Source organism: Castor canadensis, chromosome 2 (genome assembly GCF_047511655.1).
Source record: "Castor canadensis chromosome 2, mCasCan1.hap1v2, whole genome shotgun sequence".
NCBI classification, from domain to species: Eukaryota; Metazoa; Chordata; class Mammalia; order Rodentia; family Castoridae; genus Castor; species Castor canadensis.
The window spans coordinates 89,381,996-89,403,791 of NC_133387.1; the positions used below are offsets into that span (position 1 = coordinate 89,381,996).

Genomic DNA, 21,796 nt, shown 5'->3' on the forward strand with positions numbered 1-21,796 from the left:
GAATAACAGATACTGAACACCTGGCCAGGACAGTTGTGAGGATTAAAGATGAGGAACTGTGTGCAAAGTTCTTGGTGCACACCAAGAACTGCCGTCTTCAGCTTGGAGGTGTGGTTGAAGTGGTAGAACACCCGACTAGCAAGTGCAAGGCCTTGAGTCCAAACCCCAGTACTGCATGGCAGTACTTCTCCAAGGGGGACCTTGTCATTTAACTTCAGCTCTCAAGACGCAGAGTCCAGGCCATCAAGAGCAGCACAGCACTGAGCTGAAGTGGCCTTGCAGGGCCACTTCACTGCGGCTTAGCTCTCCAGGAACAAGAAGACAGACACATTTCCTATTTTATGTGTAGGGCAAGGGAGCCTGGGATTGGAGCGATTCTTGTCCTGGGTCACCCACAGGGGACACGGCCAAGACCAGAGGTAGCCGGGTGCAGTCTGCAGGAGGCTCCGCCCACTGCTCCCGCCCGGGGGAAGGGGAGGAGTTTTCACTAGCGCCGACGCCGCCGTCGCCACGGCAACGCGGCCATACTGGGCGCAACCGACTACTGGGCCCCGGCTGTGGCCGGCGTGGCTCGTGGGCGGCGGCATGGACAACCTCTTCGTGGAGGAGGTGGCCGCCTCGCTGGTCAGGGAGTTCCTCAGCAGGAAGGTAAGGGGTCGTCCCTGGAAACCAGGCGCTGCTCCAGTCTGGGGGGCAGCCTGGGCCCTGGCGCCTTCGTGGAGAGCAGCCCTGGCCCGCTGCCTGCGCACGACTGCCGAGCGCCCCTTTTCCCTCGGGAGGGGACGGCGTGGCCACTTCCGCCGTGGGCCGGCCAGGCCTCTCAGGCTCGACCCTCGGGGTGGGCTCCAGCGGCCCACGGCCATCCCCGCCAGGCACCCCCGCCACGCGTCCCACTGGAAAGTATTCCCCTCGAGAGGCCACGGGGCCCATGGAAGTTCTTCCCATGCAAGCCTTTCGGACATTTTAGTCAGCAGTGAGACTCCCAGCTTCTTGAAGGAGAATTTTGTTAGGTTCTCCTATTGTCTTGTCCCAGGAGAGTTTGGGAAGTGTTTACAAGTTGAGGAGGACCTTAGCTCTTGCTCACCTGTGGCAGTGGACTTGGGTGAGGGAGGAGTTGGGGGTCATGGGTATGGAGCAAGGGGGTGCAACCACTGATGTTCTACACCAAGTGACTCAGGTCTGTGCGCTGTGGGTTCTGTGCTTCCATGTGATTTACTGAGCTGGGGCTGGGGCTGAGGCATTCGTTTGAGATGGAAACCCTTCCCGCCCCCTCCCCCCCACACATACACAAACACAGTGTTCTGAATGGAACAAAAAGGAAGGACTTTGAAGTTACATGGAAGTGGTTCAGCTAGCAGTGGGAGCTTGGGCACGTTACTCACTGCCTCGGTCTCCTTGTCTATAAAATGGAAAAACACCCATCCTTTGCAGATTTATGGTTGTGGTTAATAATACTATGATGGGGAGCTCCCACACATTGAATCTGTGGCACAGATACAATGTATTCATAGGTATTCAACTTTGTACCTCCTTCCCCTTCTCTGTACCTGTTTGGAAAGTGTCTTTGTGTACCTTTTCTAATTTACTTCTATTTTGAAAAAATTTAATGCGTTTAGCCTCATTGTGTCTGCTTTGATCTTCCATCATTGAGTTCTGTAGCATGTTGGATGGGAGTGACGCTCTGGAAGCTGACCACTACCATCATTTTTTAAAGTCTTGGCACTGAGCAAAACTGCCCTTCCTTTCCTGAGTACTGACATCCATGGGTTCCCTATAGCCTGCCTTTCCACTCTCATTTCTAGATTCTCCCCCATGTTGTCCCTGGTCTACGAAGGCCCATCTCAAGTCCTGTTTCTTTCAGACTTCTCATATGACTCTAGTAGGTACAGTCCTTGGCTCATGTGTTTGTTCATTGGTGCTCATGTTACAGTTAACACGTCTGCCTGTCTCACCTCTCTGACAGGGTTTCAGAGCTGACCTCTGAACTGGGTAGTACCTTGGAAATCATCTAGTTGCCTAGCCTCCTGTGCCTCCATGTTTTATTTGCACATACTGAGGCCCTGAGGGCATAATGGAATTGCCTCCAGTCACTGAAAAAGTTGTGAGAACTGGACTCATGGTCTCTGCTGAGCACACAGACTGGTGCTTCTGGCAGCACTTTGCGCAGGCAGGTCCCCAGCAGTCATGACCATAAGGGTTCCCACCCTGGTGCTAGTACCTTCTAGATGCCTAGTCATTTCCCCAAATCTTTTTAACAGTCTTGAACAAGGTATACTTGTATTATTTTCTTTTATGTAAGACTGCTGTGGGACCAGGAGGCCAAGAAACTTGCCCAGGATAAACAGACCAGATCTTGTCATCTCCCATGCTCAAAACCCTCCTCTGGCATGGTGTGGTGGTACATGTCTGTAATCTCAGCACTCTGGAGGCTGAAGCAGGAGAACTGAGAGTCTGAGGTCAGTCTGGTTTGCATAGTGAGAACTTGTCACAAACAAACAAACAAAACAACAACACAACCAAGCAAACTAGACCTTCCATTGGCTTCTCACCATCATTAGACCACAAGACTCTCTATGACCCTGCCATCCATTTTATCTGATTTTTATGCCTCCATCATCCTCAACTCTTCAGCTACATATGTTCCTTTGATCTTAATAAGCATGGCATGCTCTTAGGAGATCAAGATAGCCTTCTGGTGATATCAGGGTCCACATAGGTGACTCTTCTGGGACCCTGGCCTCCTGGGTCATGAACCCTCTCTCGCAGTGACTCATCCCCCATCTGACATCTGCCACCTTTTCCAGTGTCACCAGCACTGCACCATTTCTATCATAGCAATTCCAAGTGCCCTGTCTGTCCTCATTTGCATCTCATCCCCCTCCTTGGCCCCTCAAAATTATTCTTGAACTTTTTCTGCATCTACATACAGTCTACTGTTCTTGTCAACTTTGCATAGTGGCCTCAGCCCTACTGTAACCCCTCTCCACATCTTACTTACTCTTTATTAGAGTGTATGTGCTTGACTCCCTGGCCTTTCTTTCCCTTACCACACTCCATTATCTGGTAAAATTACTTGGCTGCCTCCATGCCTGTACCTGCGGAACTGGATGAGATTGGAGAAGAACCCTTACATGTTGACAGCATCATTACATCTATGGGCACTCACTTTGTGGTGCCTTAGGGGACCCTGTCTACCTGGTTATACCTCTCTAGCCTGTTTATACTCTCCAGTGCCGGATGACTGATCCACACCTTCTTTCTCCTCTAACCCCAAAGTTGATTTCACTGAGAAAACAGAAGCAGTCATGAGGAATGAGAAATGTCCACCAGCTCCCACTCTCACTTTCTAACCTTCCTGGGCCTGAACCATTCACTCCATCCTTCTTCATGGTCCTGTGAGTGGATTCTCCATCCTCTAGTTAAAAGGCCTGTCTCACCATGGGTCCCTATCCTGTCTTGCAGGCTCTAGGACATGGCCCTAGTTATCATCCTCACACATCCCTGCTCTGCACATCTCCCCTTCTGTGCTAAGTATTCTGTCAGAACATCTGCCTGCTTCTGTAGGATCCCACCTCAACCCCCAAGCCAAAATAGCCACTAGTCTTTCCTTCTTCCTTTTTGCAAAGTCCTATGAAAGCTGTGTGTATTCTGATTCTAACTCTGTTCCTTCTTTCTCAAACTCCTATCAGGCTTTTGTCCCCCTAACCTAGAAGACTGCTCTTGTCAAGACCATCACTGACCTCTGATTTTCACTCCTTGTCCTTCTTGATGTAGCAGTTGTATTTGTCATAATTGATTACTTTCTTCTTGTCTTCTAGTAGACCACCTACTCTTGGCTTTCTTCCTGTCTTTGTGGTGGCTCCTTTCTTGGAGTCTTTGCTGGTCTTCCCTCCTTTCCCTCACCTGTGCATGCTGGGGGGATTAAAGGTTCAGTCTGCAGCCCTCTTCTGCTCCTCTCCACTTATTCTTGAGGCATCCTAGCCAGTGTATGGGTTCCAGTACCATCTGTATGCTGACAACCACCAAATGCCTAATCTCTAGCTGACCTCTCCCTGAATTCTTGAATCCTTTCCACCTGCATGTGTTACACTTCCACTTGGTTGGAAACATGTCTCTGATAGTGTTTATATTCACACTTTGGGCACAAAATGTGTGGACTCCTCCTCCTCCCCCCAGAAAAACCCAACCAGGTCTCTTTAATTCTTTGTGTACTAGCTGGGTGTCCTATGATTCAATTCAGTTCTGACACTACCTAGAGTTAGTGCTGACTTTATAGGTAAAGGCTGGTCTCCTCTTGTGTACCTCCCATCCAGGCTATCAGCTAATCTGTTGGCTTTACCATCAGAGCATATAGAGAATGAGCTATTTCTAATGAAGACACTCCAGTCCAAGTCTCCACTATCTTTCATGCGCATTGTTCAGTGGCCTCCTAAATGGTTTCTGGTTAATCTTCTGCCTTCTACATCTATTTCCACCCTAGCAGCCACCCAATCCTTCAAAAATTTGTTAGTCACCCACACTGTTGTTTTCACATTGTCCTGTAGCCCTTCCCTCTTCACAAAAGCCAACACAGCTTTTCCATGGCTCCAGGTGACCTCTTTGACCTCATCTGCCACTTTTCCCTGGCCATGAGATTCTAGATGTACTGGCTCTTTGCACTTGCTGTTCCTTGCTTGGAACATTGTTCCCCTAGGTGTTACACGGCTCGTCCCTCACTTCTCTCCATTGTCAAATAACCACTCTTTTTAAAAAAATATTTTTTATTTATTTGTTTTTGGTGGTACTAGGGCTTGAACTCAAGGCTTCATGCTTGCTGCGCAGGTGCTCTAACACTTGAACCACTCGACTAACTCAATAAGTACCTTTTCTAAAATAGCAACCCTTCCCCATACCCTCTCTGGCTCGCTCTCTGTCTCCGTACCTTAACATATGTATATATTTCCATAGCATATTAGACTTGCTGTCTTTTCCTGTAAAGATGTAGGCCCTTTGAGAATGGGACTTTGATTTGTTCACTCATCTGCTTCTAGAAGCTGGACTAGGAGACTAGTGGTTCTCCCTAAAAGTCATAGGTGGGGAACCAGAAGACAAGACTAAGCACATGGATGATGCTCCACAAATAGCTGAATATCTACACTAGTGCTCCTGTCTTCGCATTTGCTTCCTGTTTGCATGCCATGCATATTAGCAGCTGCCAGACTGTACATTTACCCTTCATTATGGTCTGTTCCTCAACAGGATGTTAGCTCTTTTTCCTTCTGCATCTCCTGCATCAAGAACGAGAACAGAGCCTGCTACTTAGTGGGTGCAGGGCACACATTTGTTGAGAAATGAAGATTAAGCAGGCTGGATGGGACCAAGGACTGGTTGGTTCCTGAGGGCATTCCTGGATCCCTCCCCTTTGGTTTTCAAATGCTGGTATGCATCACAATAGTTGGGGGAGTTCTTAAATGTTCCAAGACTTGGTGACTGGAACTAATGACAGATATAAAGAGATGTCCATCAGAGAGGGCCCCTCATTATGGAATGTTCCATATCACTTTGATGAGCCCAGAGGAAATACAGGTGGTTGCTTTTGAGTGCCACCTCTCCTGCCAATCCACTCTCCCCAATGCATCTAGTCTGCCTTTTCTCCAACACACACATCTTTTTCTGTGCTCCTTCCCTAAAATCTTTTTCACTCTCTTCTATTCAAGGCTAGGTGCCTACCTCTTGTTTCCGAGATTGGCCTTCCTACCTAAGTTCATGACAGGCAGCTTTGGTCTTGTTTTCCTAAGCAGTTAGGGTACTTAATTCTGAGCACAAAAGGTGGAAAAGTTGACACCTCTCTAGCACTGTGGGCCTTAATGCACCTAGATGTCTTTAACACAGGCTGAGCAGTAGAGAGGTGTCTTCTCCCCTTGCAGTCATTTGGTATCATGGTGGCCAGAGAGGGGAGCAGCTGCTATGGTTGTCTTTCAAATGAAGAAAAGAACCTCAGTCATTGGACTGGACTGATGGTCAGTGGCTTTGCTGGTGACCCAGCAAACATTTACCACAGGGTGGGTGATCAGAAGCCCCTGCCATGTGACTTCTCTCTGTATCCCTGGGCAAATCAACCCTGTCTCCTGGTTTTCCCATCTGAGAAATGAATATTAGCCTTTTATTTGTATTTTTTTCTCTTGTTCATTTTTAAAGCTTCATATCCCATGACTCCAAATCTAGGGCAAATTAAGGGCAGACAAGCTGGCTTTGGGTGAGTCTGTTATGAATTTCACTCCTTATCTATAAAATGGGCTGATGAACCAGCCTTAGGGGACCCCACAAGACTGCTGGAAGAATAGGAATAATAATTGTGCAAGTGATGGCAAATTTAAAGATTATATGAAAATGACTTATTTTTTTGTGGTGATACTGAGAGCTGAACTCAGGGCCTTGTGCTTGCTAGGCATGTCCTCTGCTACCTGAGCCTCCACCATCCCTGAAAATGAATTCTTAAGATAGCTTTTCGCTCTTGCAGTTTCCTTGTAAGGAAGGCCAGGCAAAAACGAGCATAGTGAATATCAGCAGTCTCTTGTTTACACTGCGTCATAGAAGGGAAGGTTTTGATTTAAAATGGTAAACAGTGATTCAGACTTCTTCTCTCAGGGCTTAAAGAAGACATGTGTGACCATGGACCAGGAACGCCCACGCTCTGATCTCAGCATAAACAGCAGAAACGATCTCCGTAAAGTTTTGCATCTCGAATTTCTCTACAGGGAGAACAAGGTGCGTGCTTTTAAGATGTGGTGTTGAGTCCTCGCACCGAGTCTGGTTGTGCCAAAGCACTCATGGCCCTGCCAACAGTGTCAGGAGGCTTGGGGGGACTCTTGGCCAGGCCCCCGCTGCAGTGGGGAGAAACATGCATTCAAACGCCCCAGTGTGAACTGGTTCTCAGCCTCTGTCAGACCAACACTGCTCATTGGCAAGTTATGTGTGTGTGTGTGGATGCTTTATGTTCACTTTGAACCTGTGCCTATGGCTGTACCCAGCCTCTGGTAGTTTTTCATGTGTTCCCTCCTCCCATATAGGCTAATTTTAGTGAGAACTTAAGAATATAGTATTCAGCAATACTTAAAATTTCCATTCCCTGTCTGTATAAGATTCTTTTCCTGGGTTCTGAGTGATACATGGACTAAGGCGTACTGTGACTTATAATTCAGCAGAAACAGGAGCTGAGAAAGCAAATGGAACACCATTCTTCCAGTGGAGAAGGTGTGCCCTATTCTTTCGACATTCATGATACTCTGTAGCATTCTTTGCTGTTTGTCACATTTGTCAGAGTATATTTGTGTGATTGCTTAGTGTCTGCTTCTGCCACGGCCTTGGACATAGTGAAAGTCCAGAGACTGTGTCTTTTTTGTTTACTATTAATTGAATCCCCATACTTAACACACTGCTGACATAATGAGGAGTTCACACACATATATATTTGTGGAATAAATGAGTGAATGGCTGGGTGAATAAATATGTGAATGAATGAAGCCACAATTCTGACTTGGTTGCTCTTTCTGCTTAGGAAGATAGAGTCCTAATTTGATGAAAGAATGGGCTCCAACAAATGTTGCCTGTGATTGTGCCTGTTGTCAGAGTCAGGAAGAACTTGGTGATTGACCATGTAGTACCGCATTTTACCAGAAGTTAAAAAGCAAGCCAATAAAATGATATCTCATGCAGTAGTCTAATATGCTAAGCAGAAGGGAAGCACACTTTTGGAAGGAGGAGGAGAAGGCCTTCTTGGCCTTTTGGGCCAGCCACTCAGAGCCCAGTGGAACAGCTTTGCAGCCACTGATGTAATGGGATTCCATGTTGTGAACCAGAGAAGAGTGACTGTCTGAGGTCTCAACAATCAGTTACAGGATAGAAATTCTGATTCCCAATCCCATTGTAAGAGTGATGGTTAATCTTATTTTTTAATTATAACTCTTTTCAAATGAAGTCTTGGCAGATTGCATTGGTATAGAGGTGTGACCAAGCTATTTCTGAAACACCCAGTGGTATCTCCAGTCCACCTGAAAACCATTCAGATAAATATTTTATAGGTCAAGGAGGACCCTAGGCCAGGTTTCCCTCTATGAGGTGAAGGATGGGATGACCTCAACCAACTGCCCTCAAACCACAGGTGCACCATACTTGCTGTAAATTCTTGCATTCCCCCTTGAAGAGAGAGAGAGGCCATGGTAGCCAAGTGAAGTAGGACAGTTGTCCTCTGGAGCTGGGGTGACATTCAGCCCCTTGTTCCCTGTACCCCCTCATGCATGCAGTCCTGGAGAAAGAAGACTGCTGATCTGGCAGTAGATACTCTGTCTCTTTTGGTTGTTGGATTCTGAGGCAGGAGGATGGCTTGTACATTTAGGGAGATTTTCCACAGGGAGTGAGATCTTTATGGAGAAAATTCAGTGAACCATTCTGGTACATTGGGTTTTTATGTAAAATCACCTTTGCCTAATTTTCCAGAAAATTACTCAAATTATTTCTGTTTCCACTTTCCCTAAGGTAACTGTTACCTTAAGCCATTCAAGATACTTTCATTAGACCTTGATATGTACCTGATTACTTGATTTATGTAGTTATTTGCTGCGATATAATGAATTGGAGCCTATATTTTATGGAAAAATGTGCTTATTAGACTGTTTCATGATAATCTTGACATTCTTTCAGTCCAAAGCTAGCAGAATTCTAGGATAGCCCTGTAATTTAATGTTAATACTCCTAGTAACCTGTTTTTCCCCATAGATATACAGTAGATTAAAATGACAATGTAAAATTGAGCTTTTGAAAAACGATATCTTGATTCAATAAATGTTATGTATGACTATTGTGAGCCAAGTGGTGTGAAAACCTTAAGGTGTAATCCAGACAGTCCGAACTCCATATTGCTCCTATTGACAGAAAAAAACAAGAAGGCTGAAATAAATTATCTAATAGCCTTCCCTCAACTCTCTTCATTGTAAGTTTCATTTAGACTCAGACAGAAAGTTTATCTTGGCCCCATACTAAAAAAAAAAAGAGAAAAATAGATCATCCCCTGATTTTTACTATTTGATAAGGCTGCTGAAGTTTGTCATCATTCATGGGCTGTGGTCTTGGTGTGAGAGCTCTGCAGCATAGATCAGAGGAATATCAGGAGAAGGACTTAGCATGCCCGGAGGACCTACTGTGCACTAGATTCTTTGTCAGCTGCTTTGTGACTCCGACTGCAAAAATCAATGCATGCATGAATGCATACAGGGGATAAGGTGCTGAATGTGACCCCAGCCCCAAAGGACAACTGTCCTACTTCACCTGGCTGCCATGGCCTCTTTCTCCTCAAGGGGGAGCGCAAGAATTTCTAGAAAGGAGAGAGCACCTATGGGTTGATGGCAGTTGGTTGAAGTTTACAGATTTGTCTTGAAATTCCATGCTTCACTTCTTTGAGAGAAACCAGGCCTAGGGTCTTCCATGGCCTGTAATACATATCTGAGTGGTTTTCTGATAGATTGGAGGTTCCCCTGGGTGTTTCAGAAATAGCTTGATCACACCTCTATACCAATCCAATCTGCCAAGACTTCATTTGAAAAGAGTTACAATTAAAAAATAAGATTGATTGACCACCTTTTCTAATTGACCACAGCTCAGCAGGACCTTGGTGTTTCTAGGCAAGTGGGGTAGGAACTGACATATGGCCAGGTGCCTGAAGACAGCCTGTGAATCCACTTGATAACCGTGCCTGCCCAAATTACTTGAGGTTGATTTTAGGAGAAGTTAAGACTCTGATTCTTGCTTTTTGCTTTACATGGGAATCTGTATTTAAAAAAAATTTCTAAAGAGAATATTTAGTGCAGGCAGGTCTACTGACAGCACTTATTTCTACTACTGAAGAATTTCATCTACCTTTTAAATTAGGGTTAGGTATAAACTGAGTCAATCCTTATTGTCCCTCTATACTTTTCATATTAATTTTCTGCTCCAGTTGTCTCTATAATTGCTGGTGTTCAAAGTTAAATGTTGATCTTACTCAAATCAAATACTCAGGCCCCAAGTACTTAGGAATCTATAGAATTGGTGGTGTCCTACAGACTTTCTTTTTGGTGATACTGGAGTTTGAATTTAGGATTTCCTGCTTGCTGGAGCCATACCCCTAGCTCTTTTTTTGCCTTAGTTATTTTTTAGAGAGGGTCTTGCATTTTTGCCTACCCTCAGGCCTCAGTCTTTCTACATGTGCTGTCTACATAGCTGGGATTACAGGTACATTCCACCATGCCCTGCCTCAGACTTACATTTTTTAAAATGAAAGGATATATATTTTATAAAGTTGTTCCTAAGAGGAAAAAAATCCAAGAGGAGATTGCTTAGGCATTGCTCTGTTCATTTCATATTTTTTTATAATTGTTCATTGAGTTGCATGATCCATGCAGTGGGTGCCAATTCTTTTAGGATAGAGATTTTGTTATTTTTGTGTTTCTGCCCAACACAGTGCCTGGCACATAAAATATGCAACCAGTGTGTATTTGCTGAAAGCATGTATTGTGAGTGAGAAGTTGGTAAACTTATGTCAAAGAATTAGAATAGCCATCTTTTTCACCTTTATCTTGAGGCTGGACATATAATTTTTTTTTATTATTTATATGTGCATACAAGGCTTGGGTCATTTCTCCCCCCTGCTGTACATATAATTAATGATTTTTTTTCCCTTTCTCCATGATAGGCAAAGGAAAATCCTCTAAAAACAAATCTTGAACTCATTACCAGATACTTTTTGGATTACATTGGAAATATGGATAACAATTTAACTCAAGAAACCTCAATCCCTGCCCTCTCAGTTCCAAAGAAAAATAACAGATTTCCATTGAGATGCTCAGAGACAAAGCTGGTAGATATATATGACCTTTCAGATGAAGATGCAGGATGGAGAATATTGCTGTCAGAAGCAAGCAAAGCCAGGTATCTGTCTTTTCCCATTTACTCTGCATGTGAGTTTGCTGTGGTGACAAATCATTGTGTACCTAGTGGCTCTATCAGTAAGCCTTCTCCAGAGGAATAGAGCCAACATCATATACAGAGGCTCCTTCCTTGGCTTATGGTGGGGTGATGTCCTGACAAACCCATCCTCAGTTGAAACGATCCCTTCAAAATGCACTGAATTTAGTGAACTTTATAGTACCCTGGTATAGCCACACAGCACACTGTGGAGTCAATTGTTTCCTCTTATGATTATGTGACTGACTGGTAGCTGCTGCTCACTAGCACCACCGAGAATTGAGAGAGGGACAGGGAATTGCCTATCACTAGAAAGGATCAAAATTCAAACTACGGTTTCTACTGAATGCACATTATAGGCTAGGGATGTGTGTGTGTGTATGTGTATTTGTGTACGTGTATGCCAAATATATGTATATATAAAGAAATTTATTTTAAAGAGTTGGATCATCCAATTTGGGGGTTGGCAAATTATAATTATGGAGTAGGTCTGAAGGCTGAAAAGTCAGACAGGATTTCTATGTTATAATCTTGAGGAAGATTTCTTTCTTCAGAAAACCTGAGGTTTTGCTTGTAAGGCCTTTTATAGAGTGAGGCCTACCTACATCATTGAAAATAACCTGCTTTACTTAAAGTTAATTGGTTGTAAGTGCTAATCACCTTTACAAAATACCTTCCCAGAAACATCTAGACCGATATTTGACTTAATACCTAGGCATCACAACTTAGCCAGGTCAACATATGAAATTTAAACATCAGTGCTTTGAAGCAATGTACCTCTTCTGGAGGTCAGGAGTCCAGAATCAGTCCCACTAGGTCAAAGGCAGGGTGTCCTTAGGGTTAGTTCCTTTTGCAGGCATGAGGGGAGATCTACTGCCTTTCCTTTCTCAGCTTCTAGAGGCTCCCTGTGTTTCTTGGCTCATGGCTCCTTCTTCAACCTTACAGCAACGTCCCCCAAAGCTCTGCTCAAATTGTTTTATCTCCTAACTTCACCACTAACTTCGGTACTCCCGTCTCTTTCTAAGAAAGACACCTGTGATTACAGTGGACCCACCAGATAGTCTATCATACTCTTCCCACCTCAGGATTTTTAATTACATCCTCAAAGTCCCATTTACTGTGTAAGGTGACATTCGCAGATTCCAGGGGTCAGGATGTGGACATCCTTGGGGGTTATTATTAGCCAAGAGGCCACAAGAATGGACTACTTTGTGATGGAGCATACTTACAATTCAAAAGGTTTATTTTACATTCTATGATTCTTAAGGTTCATGGGCTTGTTTTGTTGGGTTTTTTTGGAAACAGGCCTGCAGTAGAGTAATCTAAAAGGCAATAAAAGACCGTAGAATGCAAAAAATCTGAGAGATAAGTTCTTTTGGAACTCTCAGGAAAAAGATGATTTCGTTTTCTTGTTTGAACCTCTGTAGTCTAGAGAGCAGTTATGTTAATTTACAACTGTCCTACCCTGCATGGGGTCACCAACAATGGGTTTAATTCACCACCATCATGCATGCATGCTGTCACCAGCAGTGGGTTTAACTTCTAAGAAGTGGGCCTTTTCTTCTGCTTGGAAGCAAAGCATTTTCTTTGTGAGGGTGGCTTAAGCTCAGGGCATGGGTGTCACATGAAGAGTGAGACCATTACAAATCCCAAGCTCAAGGCCTCAGGTGAGGGTGATGTGAAAGTGGCCCCCCTTCAAAGGCACCTGCTGCCTGGCTGCCTGGCTGCCTGGCTGCCTGGCTGGGAAAGCAAATATTTCTGGTACAGTGGAAAATGCAGCAGTGAAGCAGTTGGAGCTCCCGAGTCTCACCCAGTTCCTCAAGGCTTATACCTGGGTGTCCTCCTTCATTCCTCCTTGCCTTTTATTTTCTGCATCTTTGCATCTTGTCAGCTCTTTGTTGTTAATGACACTAGATACCCTCTCCTGCCCTGATGGCAAGGGCGTCAGTTCAATCCCCAGTCTTCTCTTCCTGTATCATTTCTGTGGGCACTGCCCTATTCCCCAGGCCTCTGGTCAACTTCTTCATGAATCCACCCTTGACCTGAGAGTATAAGCTTGCCACAGAACAAGTCTGGCTGGCTGCTCCTTGCTGAAAGGACTAGGAGAAAACTCAAAACTCCTTAAGATAACTTGAAAACCCCATCCATGACCAGCCCCCACTGCTCACCCGAACACATCGGCTTTGTAGATCTTTGTGCTCAGGCCTGGGGTGCTCCTGGGGGATCCCATGCCTACTCAGTCTCTTGATTCAATGCAGTCTTGGTTAGAGGCCCTTCCGGATGTCCCAGGTTAGCTCTGGACCCTTTCTCTGTTCGACATGCCTCAATTATAGTAAATGTAACTGCTGCCCCTCTGGACCCTGCTGTGTGATCCATGGCTTGGTGGGCTGTATGGCATAAAGTAGGTTTTAGTACCCATCTATGCCAGAGTCCAGGGGTAGGAAACAGGTAAGCTGTCAGGGGAGTGCTGGCTTCTGACTAATCCCATGTGAGGTTTCTTTTTACCTGGGTCTCTTATTCTTTCTTGGGCTCAGTCTTTGTCTTGTTCTTTATCACTCCTCACCTTCCTTCATCACCTCCCATTTTCTTTTGCTTTCTCTTTCTCTTACTACCCCTGCCTTTCCCACTGTTCCAAAGAAAAGAAGTCATTGGCATTCCTGTCTAGCTTTACTGCAACAGCAGGTTGTGCCAAGTTTGTCAGGAGTTTTCTCTACTGGTCTCAATGGTGTTGCAGCAAGACTGAGCGTCAGGGTTCTGGTTTTCCCTGATCACTCTGGTCTAGAAGACCAAGGATGCTCTTCAGTCATAAGCACTTGAGGGATCCTGTTATGGAACCACCACCTCTGATTCTGTTTGCTGGTCTTATTTTGTAGGCTGGACTTACCCTGATACCAAAGTATTTTCTGTTCCTTACCTTTTGTGACAAAACATCAACTTGTCAGGAACATCATATATTTATGAATGGGCTTGCTTTGAGTGGCCATTGAATGTGGAATTTATTATCATGTTGCTAATTCCTTCTGGGGACTCTTGTTCTAATGGAAGTATTCCTTTTTTGCAGACATGACAATCTTGATGGGGACATGCTTGATAATTTTGTATCGTCTAAAAGGCCTCTGCACAAAAGCAAGCCCTTGCCTACCAGCCCTAGTGAAAGCCCAGCTTTGGCATCCATGTGGGAGAAGATGGATCAGCTTCCCTTGTCGGAGCCTTCCATGGATGGAAAGAAGCCAGTGGACAAGACCAGGCCAAAGTCCGGCCTGATTGTCCGTGGCATGATGGCTGGACCCACCGCCAGCTCTCCACAGGTGGGGCTTCTGCTCTTTCTGTTGTTTTTAGACAGGGCAGTGGGAACTGGGCTTGGGGTACCACTTGTTCTTGTAGTGGACCTCATAGAATAGCCCCTGAAGTGGGGAATCTGTGTGGAGGGGCGGGGAGATTGTGTGCCTCTGCTAACAGTGACCCCTCGTCCTTTGGCAGGCTTCATCATCCTCTCTGCATTCATTTGTCCATCTTGTCAGTGAGATGGGTGCCATGGTTTATCTGATGAAGACATGTATTCCCGGTTGTGTTTTTGCGGTACAGGAGTGGGGACCTGTGCAAGTCTAGAGAACATCTTTTTTTTTTTTTAAACCATGGTAATTAAAAGGGAATTACTATAGTCTCCTTATAGTCTCCCAGTTGTCTCATTTGTTCTTTCAAAAATTAGCATCATTGTTTAAGGTTTCCTTTAAAGAAGGACCATGGTGTATCTCATTTGGTGGGGACTAAGCCAAGTGAGGGAGCAAGTATGAAAGGAATTTGCAAAGCAATGAACAAAGCAAAGTAAAATCAGACAGAAAACTCAGAGTGCAGTGTCAGTCACTCAGGGAGCATGAGCAAGCCTGTGATAGGTTGTCTGCGCCCACATCACCTGCCATCTCACTTAGTTTCATGTGCTGGGATGTGGACATAGATGTCAACACTGTCCTAACTCATGTGTGTCCTCTCCCTGCTTCTGCCAGGATTGTGTGGGATCTTTAGTCAAAGTTTTGATTTCTCTTGACTGTGCTCTCTTGTTAGACAGTGGTCGGAAACTCCTTTGGGCATCCGGGATTTCATTGTACTTAGTCACACATCTTGCCCAGGTGAAGGGTGTGAGTCTTCTTCCTCTGTGTGGTTCAGGTCATAGTGTGATGCCATGTCCCATCCTAGTTGTCTTATTAAAGAAGGACATTCATCAATTGGACCATGCCCAGAAGAAAGGGGATGGGAAGGCAAAGAGTTTGGAGAAAATTCTAAGTATTAGAGATGTTTAATGTGAATGAGATGTTGTGAAGAGAAATCTTGTTGGCAGAATGTGAGTGATTTCTTTAAATATGAAGGTAGGAATAGCTTAGTCCCAGGATGGCAAATATGTGGCTTTCAGACTGCCAGTCTGTGATGCTGTGCCCATGGCAGACATTACTAGTTGATCTCAGTGTTCTTTTTTATCTATGAAGCCTGCGTGTGACTTCAGAACATCCTGGGCATCTTGAATAGTTAATGTCTGTGAATAGAGCAGCATCTGAATGCAACTCAATTAGCCAACTTGGACTGAGCCTGTAAGCCTCTTGAGAGCAGGGGTCTCTGTCATGTTTGCACTTAGCATGTGTGCTTGCTGGCCTTTGCTAGATTGAGTGGTGTAGACTTGCCTGTGGGCTCCACAGGGCACAACTGGCTCCCACGTTTAGAGGTTGGTATGAGAAGCTGTCAGTCAGGGCGACCTCATCAGTGAAGTAGGCTGTTTTTGAAGGAACTAGATTAGTTGTGTTGAGGGAAAGCTTGTTACTCCATCTGCTGGGGATATGGCAGAAGGGAGCTTATCTGACTGAGAGTTGAGACTATGGCAGAGTCTCAGAATCTCTTTATGGTCTTAAATTACTGAGGAGCCCAAGAGCTTATGTTTATGTGGATTGTAACTATTGACATTTGCTACTAGAAATTAAGACTGAGAAATTGAAAAATGTTTACTTACTAAATCATTAAACTTAAAGTAGTAAGCTCATTACACTTAACAACTTATTTTTAATGAAAAAACTATTTTTATAAAACAAAAAACGAGTGAGATGAGTAACCCTGTATTTTTTTTTCCCGTGACTCTCTTCAGTATCTGGCTCAGTAGAAGACAATTCAGGTCTCACTTTTGCTTCTGCATTTAGTCAGTCTATTGCAATATGGTGATTTAATTGAAATGTATGAAGAAAATCTGGCCACAGATTAGCAGGGAAAAGGAAAATATTTTAATAGCCTTTTCAGAAATCTAGGGACATTCTTTTTTGATACTATCTTAAAACTAGACAATTTATAGTTTCTTAATTCATATCCTTAAACCATATGAATCAACTTTTTGTACTTTATCAGTTTCTGTCAGTTTGCCTCACACTTTCAATCTTTTACCCCCTCACAATTTACAACATGATGCATTCGTTATTTGGAAAATGTTGGTTGCTGAGCTATTCAGTACTTTCAAATGTGGACACATTCGTCTTTATCTGTATCACATTTGTTGGAGTCACATTGGGTGTAACCATCTAGTTCCTCAGAAGAAAAATTTAAGTACTGCAAAGCCCTCCAGCTCACAGTGGAAGATGCATTTTCCAAAATTCTGGTTTTTACCCAGCATCTTGTAATTTACCACTGACAATAATGCACCGTTTGCCTCCCTTGGCACGACAGGTTTGGTTTATTTTAAAGAAATGCCTGCCAAATACCCAAGTCTGAGTCACCATGGCTTGTCTTTCTGTGGTTCCATGAAAATAACAGCAATTCACTCATAGGTTAGGCAGTTGCAGAAGCTCTGACTCCATCCCTTACACTCAGCAGAGTGCATGTATGTACCTCCCACTTTTGTCACATGGAATATTGAGAAGGTATGTACTGTTCAGTCTCAAGTGAATAAAGTTAATGTTTATGCTTTAGCCTGGGCAATTTAAGTAAAATTAGCATTTTTATTGCAAGTGAATGGTGATGAGGAATATCTAGAATACCAGTGAAGTTTAATGTTGCTACCTTGATTCATGCTCTAGGCCAGCAGTTTTCCCCACTATTGCTTTGCATGCAAAGTCAACACTGTGGAAAAGGCAAATTGGGTCATAGTCAGCTTTCTCTTGCTGTAACAAAATACCTGACCCTGGGAAATGTGTAAAGAAAAGAGGTTTCTTTACCTCACACTTTGGAGTTTGAGAGTCCAAGATTGGGTGGCCCCATCTACTTGGCCTCTAGTGAGGACCTTCTGGCTACATCACAACGTGGCAAGTGGGTCATGACAGGAGCACATGCGAGACTGGCTGTGTGTGTGGAACAGGAATTCAAAAGAGTGGCCAGGCTCCCTTAATAATAACTCATTCTTGGAAGAACTAATCCAGTCCCATGAGACCTGCATTGATACCTTCTGAGGGTGCTGCCTCTGGACTTAATTACCTTCTGCTGGGTCTCACCTCTTTAAGATTCCACCACCTCAGGACCTCCACACTGTGGGCCAGGCTTCTAGCACATGAACCTTTGGGGGACAAATCATACCAAAACCATAGCAATTCCTACAAAGATAGTTTTGAGTTCCCTAAAAGGGTCTGAGGACTCCCACTGGGCCAGATGAATGCCTGGATCTTTTTCTGCTGTGACATTCAAATTCTTTTGTGTGTAGTTCATGAAAGTGGAGAGGGAGGTGACTTGGACCCGCCTTACTGGGCGTGGCTGCCAACTCTTCCCATTGGTAATTGTTGGGAGGTGATATCTCTCCAGGATACCCCAGTCCTACGAAGGACATTGAAGGATATGGGCTGTTGTGGAGTTTCCCCAAATTTTCTGGAGGGTGTTTTGTTCTTTAGCCCTTGCTTGTTGTGCAAGAGGAAGAAGCCAAGGTTAGTGAGGCATCTCATCAGTTTTTGCTACCATGTCAGCTCTGTACTTAAGGATGAGTTATGAGGTGGGGCTCCCCTAGGACAGAAATTTGAGTCTCCTTGGGAACGGTGACTAATGTCTTCCTTATACTGTGCAGGGGATGCCCTGGGCAGCTTTTGGAGTAGGTTTATAGTGCCTAGTAATTTCCACTAGGCCAGAACCCTGCAAAATTAGCTTTCTTTTTTCCAATCCAGGCTACCATTTGGCCCAGAACTACTTCTGGAAATGCTGAGAGGTCCTGAAATCTGAGCCAAAGGAAGCCTAGTGGCTTTATTTTTGTCCATCCACTCCGACTGCACATTTTTGATTGATTAGTGTTAGTGATTAGTGACAAGAGTGCCCATTTTCTCAGTTAATTGCTGATAGGAAGAGAGGACATTCCACTCACCTCTTTGGAACTCCTTCAATTAAAAAATGAAGCAAATCTTGAATGCTTATGAGGTAGGTATTGGCTGCTTAGCTGGGAGTTCTGTGGATACCACCATCCATTGAAGAATGACCTTCGCCATTCCTGGCCTACTGCCAGGAGCCGGCTGAGACCATCTGTAAGTGGGGGCAGGAGGCAGTGAAGGTTTGCTGACTGCTGGATGTGCCTGCTCTGTCCTAGTGCCTTACCTCATCCTTACACGAGGGCCTCATCCAAATTCTTTGGGGCAAGTGTGTTTTGGATGTAGACTGGTTTGTTTATTTTTGAATTTCAAAATTTACACAGTGCATAAGTCACATACCACATAAGCCCATAAACAAAAATTATAAACATTTCAGCAACTAAACATGAGAATATTAATAGTTTAAGAAGCTGTAGGCAACCTCTAAACAATTGAAAATAGTTTGCCACAGGATTACTAAAGAAATCCTCATTTTTTGAGGTTTGGTGACTTAGAAATGGATTGTGGATTTATTGTAGGTGAGAAAGTGAGGAACAGAGACATTAAAAAACTGCCACAGGTGACCCAGCTGGTAGGTGGAATGCAAGGATTTGAAACTAGAGTGACAACTCCTTCTGCCACCTGAAGTGTTGTGGTGAAGGGTCTGAGAAAGGCTGCAGGCACTGTGGGATCTGTGCAGTTGGGCCATCAGTGAGAGTGGCACTTGCACTCACATAGGAGTGGTGGCATAGAGTGGCACCTCCCAGAATGAGTAGTATGTTAAGGGAAGGAGTTGGAGACGGAACAGACTTTCTTACAGAAGGACCAATGTGGGCAAATGGATAAGTATTTTTCTAGCTCCCCTAGGAGGGGACCCTCACTGCCTCTGTCCTTGTCCCCTTAGGACTCTTTCTGCAAACGCTCTCTGAGGTGGTCCCCGGCCTCAAACAGCAAGACCCAAACCCCACAGGAGGAAAGGCCGAAGGTACCTGAGCTCTTGACCCGTGCCCCAGCCTGTCCAGGCCCACAGGAAGTCCTGGCTTCCAGCAGCAGGTCCATCTCCAGGAGCTCCATGAGCCAGGGGGGTGAACCAACTATGGAGAAGCGGAAAACCTCTCCCAGCAGCCGAGGGCAGCCCCAGTGGGACAGGCCCAGACCTAGGGGTCTTTCAGAGGACAGCCCAGCAGGGGATGGCCCCACAGAGGACATCAGGAAGTTGTACTTGCCTGGTGGGAATTCCAGGACCACACAGGAACGACTGGAAAGAGCCTTCAAGCGGCAGGGCAGCCAGCCCCTGTCTCTCAGGTGAGAGTGCTTTTCAAAAGAAGCATTGCCTTGCGTGTGTTGTCCAGAGCCCTGTGGCTTTCAAGGGACATTCTTGGGCTCCTTGGATTCTCATTTTGAGCTTGTTAAACAGGCAGAACAGGGTGATTATGATCAACTAGGAAGAGTGCAACCAGAGGTTACACCCTTAAATTTTTTTATTAGCCTACATTAATAGTACAAAGTGGTTTCACTGTGTAATTCCATTAGATGTGAACATTATACTTTGAACAGGTTCACTTCCTCTGTTATATTCCTTCAAACTTCCCCTCCTCCTCTCTTTTCCAAACAGTATTTTGTGGATTTCACTATGCTTTCTTCATATATATATGCAATGTACTTCATTCGATCCTCTTCACACCCTATTACACTCTCTTTTCACCCCTCCCAGCTCCCCTTGACCCACTCAGTCTCCCTTTTACATTCATGTCCCATTGTCATCGTCATCGTCATCACCACCACCCTTATCATCATGTTAGGTCTAGATTCCACATATGAGCAAAAATGATATTTGGCTTTTTGAACTTGGTTTATTTCACTTAACGTGATGATCTCCACCTCCATCCATTTTCTTGTAAACATCATAATTTCATTGTTCCTATGGCTGAATACTCCATTGTGCAAATATTATTCCACATTTTCTTTATCCATTCATTGGTTATTGGGTACTGATTCCCCAGCTTGCCTTTGTGAATAGCATTGTGATAAACATGGTATCTGCCTTGTATGTTGATGTACACTCCTTTGGATATATGCCCAAGAGTGAGATAGCAGGGTCATAAGATAGGTCTATTTTTAGTTTTTTGATGAAATTCTATACTGATTTCCATAGCATTCGCACCAGTTTATAATCCCATCAACGGTATATGAAGGTTCCTTTTCCCTCACATCCTTACCAACATTTGTTGTTTGTTTTCTTGATTGCCATTCTGACTGGTGTGAGATAGAATCTTAGTGTGGTTTTGACTTGCATTTCCTTTATGGCTAAGAATTGAACATTTCTTGTATTTATTAGCCATTTGTACTACTACTTCTGAGAACTGTCAGTTTAATTCATTTTCTCACTTGTTAATTGGATTATTTGTTGTTTTGGTGTTTAATTTTTTTGAGCTCTTTGTATATTCTGGACATTAATCCTTTATCCAGTTAATAGCTGGCAAAGATTTTCTCCCTTCTATGAGTTGTTTCTTGATTCTGATAATTGTTTCCTTTGATTTGTAGAAGCATTTTAATTTGATAAGATTATTGTTCCTATTTTCTGGACACTTGGAGTTCTATTCAGAAAAAAATGGCTATGTCTTTACCTTCCAGTGTTTTCCCTATGTTTCTGGAGCATTTTCCAAGTTTCAGATGTTACGTTAAGATCTTTGATCCATTTTAATTGATTTTTATACAAGGTAAGGGAGCGATAAGGATCTACTTTTAACCTCCTACATGTAGGTAACCAGTTTTCCCAGCACTGTTTGTTGAAGAGGGTGTCTTTTCTCCATTATATGTCAAAAATAAGAGGGGCTGTAGCTGTGTAAGTTTATTTTTGGTCTTCAGTTCAGTTGTTCTCCATGCCTGTTTTTGTGCCAGTACCACAGTTTTTGTTTCTATGACTGTAGTATAATTTGAAGTCTGATATTGTGACACTTCCAGCATTGCTCTTTTGGCTCAGGATTATTTTGCTATTCAGGCAGGGCCTTTATGTTTCCACATGAATTTTAGGAATATTTTTCTATTTCTGTGAAGAACGATGTTGGGATTTTGATGGGAATTACATTGAATCTGTAGATTGCTTTCGGTATCCTTTAATATTTGTTGAGATTTCCTTATGGTACAGTATGTATTTAAATCTTATCTAAGCAGCATGTGTTTGAAATTTTATTTTAGTTGACATTATTGCTTTTACATTTTCCTTTTTCTTAACTCCCTCTATTTGAAGGCAGTTTTAATGAGTATAGAATTATAGGTTGGTTTTTTTGGCACTTTAGGCATGATATTCCATTGCCTTCAGCTTTCACCATCACTGTTGATAAGTCAGTTGACAGTGATGCTCTTTTAAAGGTAATGTGTCTTTTTTTAAACTTCTGGCTGCTCCCTCTATCCCCAGCTTAAGGTTTTCTTCTTTGATTTCCAACAGTTTGACTATGATTCACCTAAGTGTGGTTTTCTTTGATGATGCTACTTTGGATTCATAGGCTTCCTGAAGTAGTGGCTTGATA

The 21,796-nt window shown here is 43.9% G+C and overlaps 1 protein-coding gene across 8 annotated transcripts in view; it reads left to right on the forward strand.

Annotated features, from left to right (window-relative positions):
• The first annotated feature begins 507 nt into the window (after positions 1-507).
• The window catches only part of Mindy4 (MINDY lysine 48 deubiquitinase 4), a 112,442-nt gene continuing 91,153 nt past the window's right edge, over positions 508-21,796 (forward strand). For 7 of the 8 annotated variants that reach the window (XR_012445266.1, XR_012445267.1, XM_074065242.1 and 4 more), the window contains exons 1-5: positions 508-648; positions 6,628-6,747; positions 10,706-10,941; positions 14,039-14,285; positions 19,171-19,571. Coding sequence is in view for 6 of the 8 variants with exons in the window: in XM_074065242.1 (XP_073921343.1) it covers positions 586-648; positions 6,628-6,747; positions 10,706-10,941; positions 14,039-14,285; positions 19,171-19,571 (1,067 nt within the window). In the remaining 2 variants the exon portion in view is untranslated. Of the gene's footprint in view, positions 649-6,627; positions 6,748-10,705; positions 10,942-14,038; positions 14,286-19,170; positions 19,572-21,796 lie in introns of those variants that run through there. The other variant, XM_074065246.1, reaches the window with a different exon arrangement.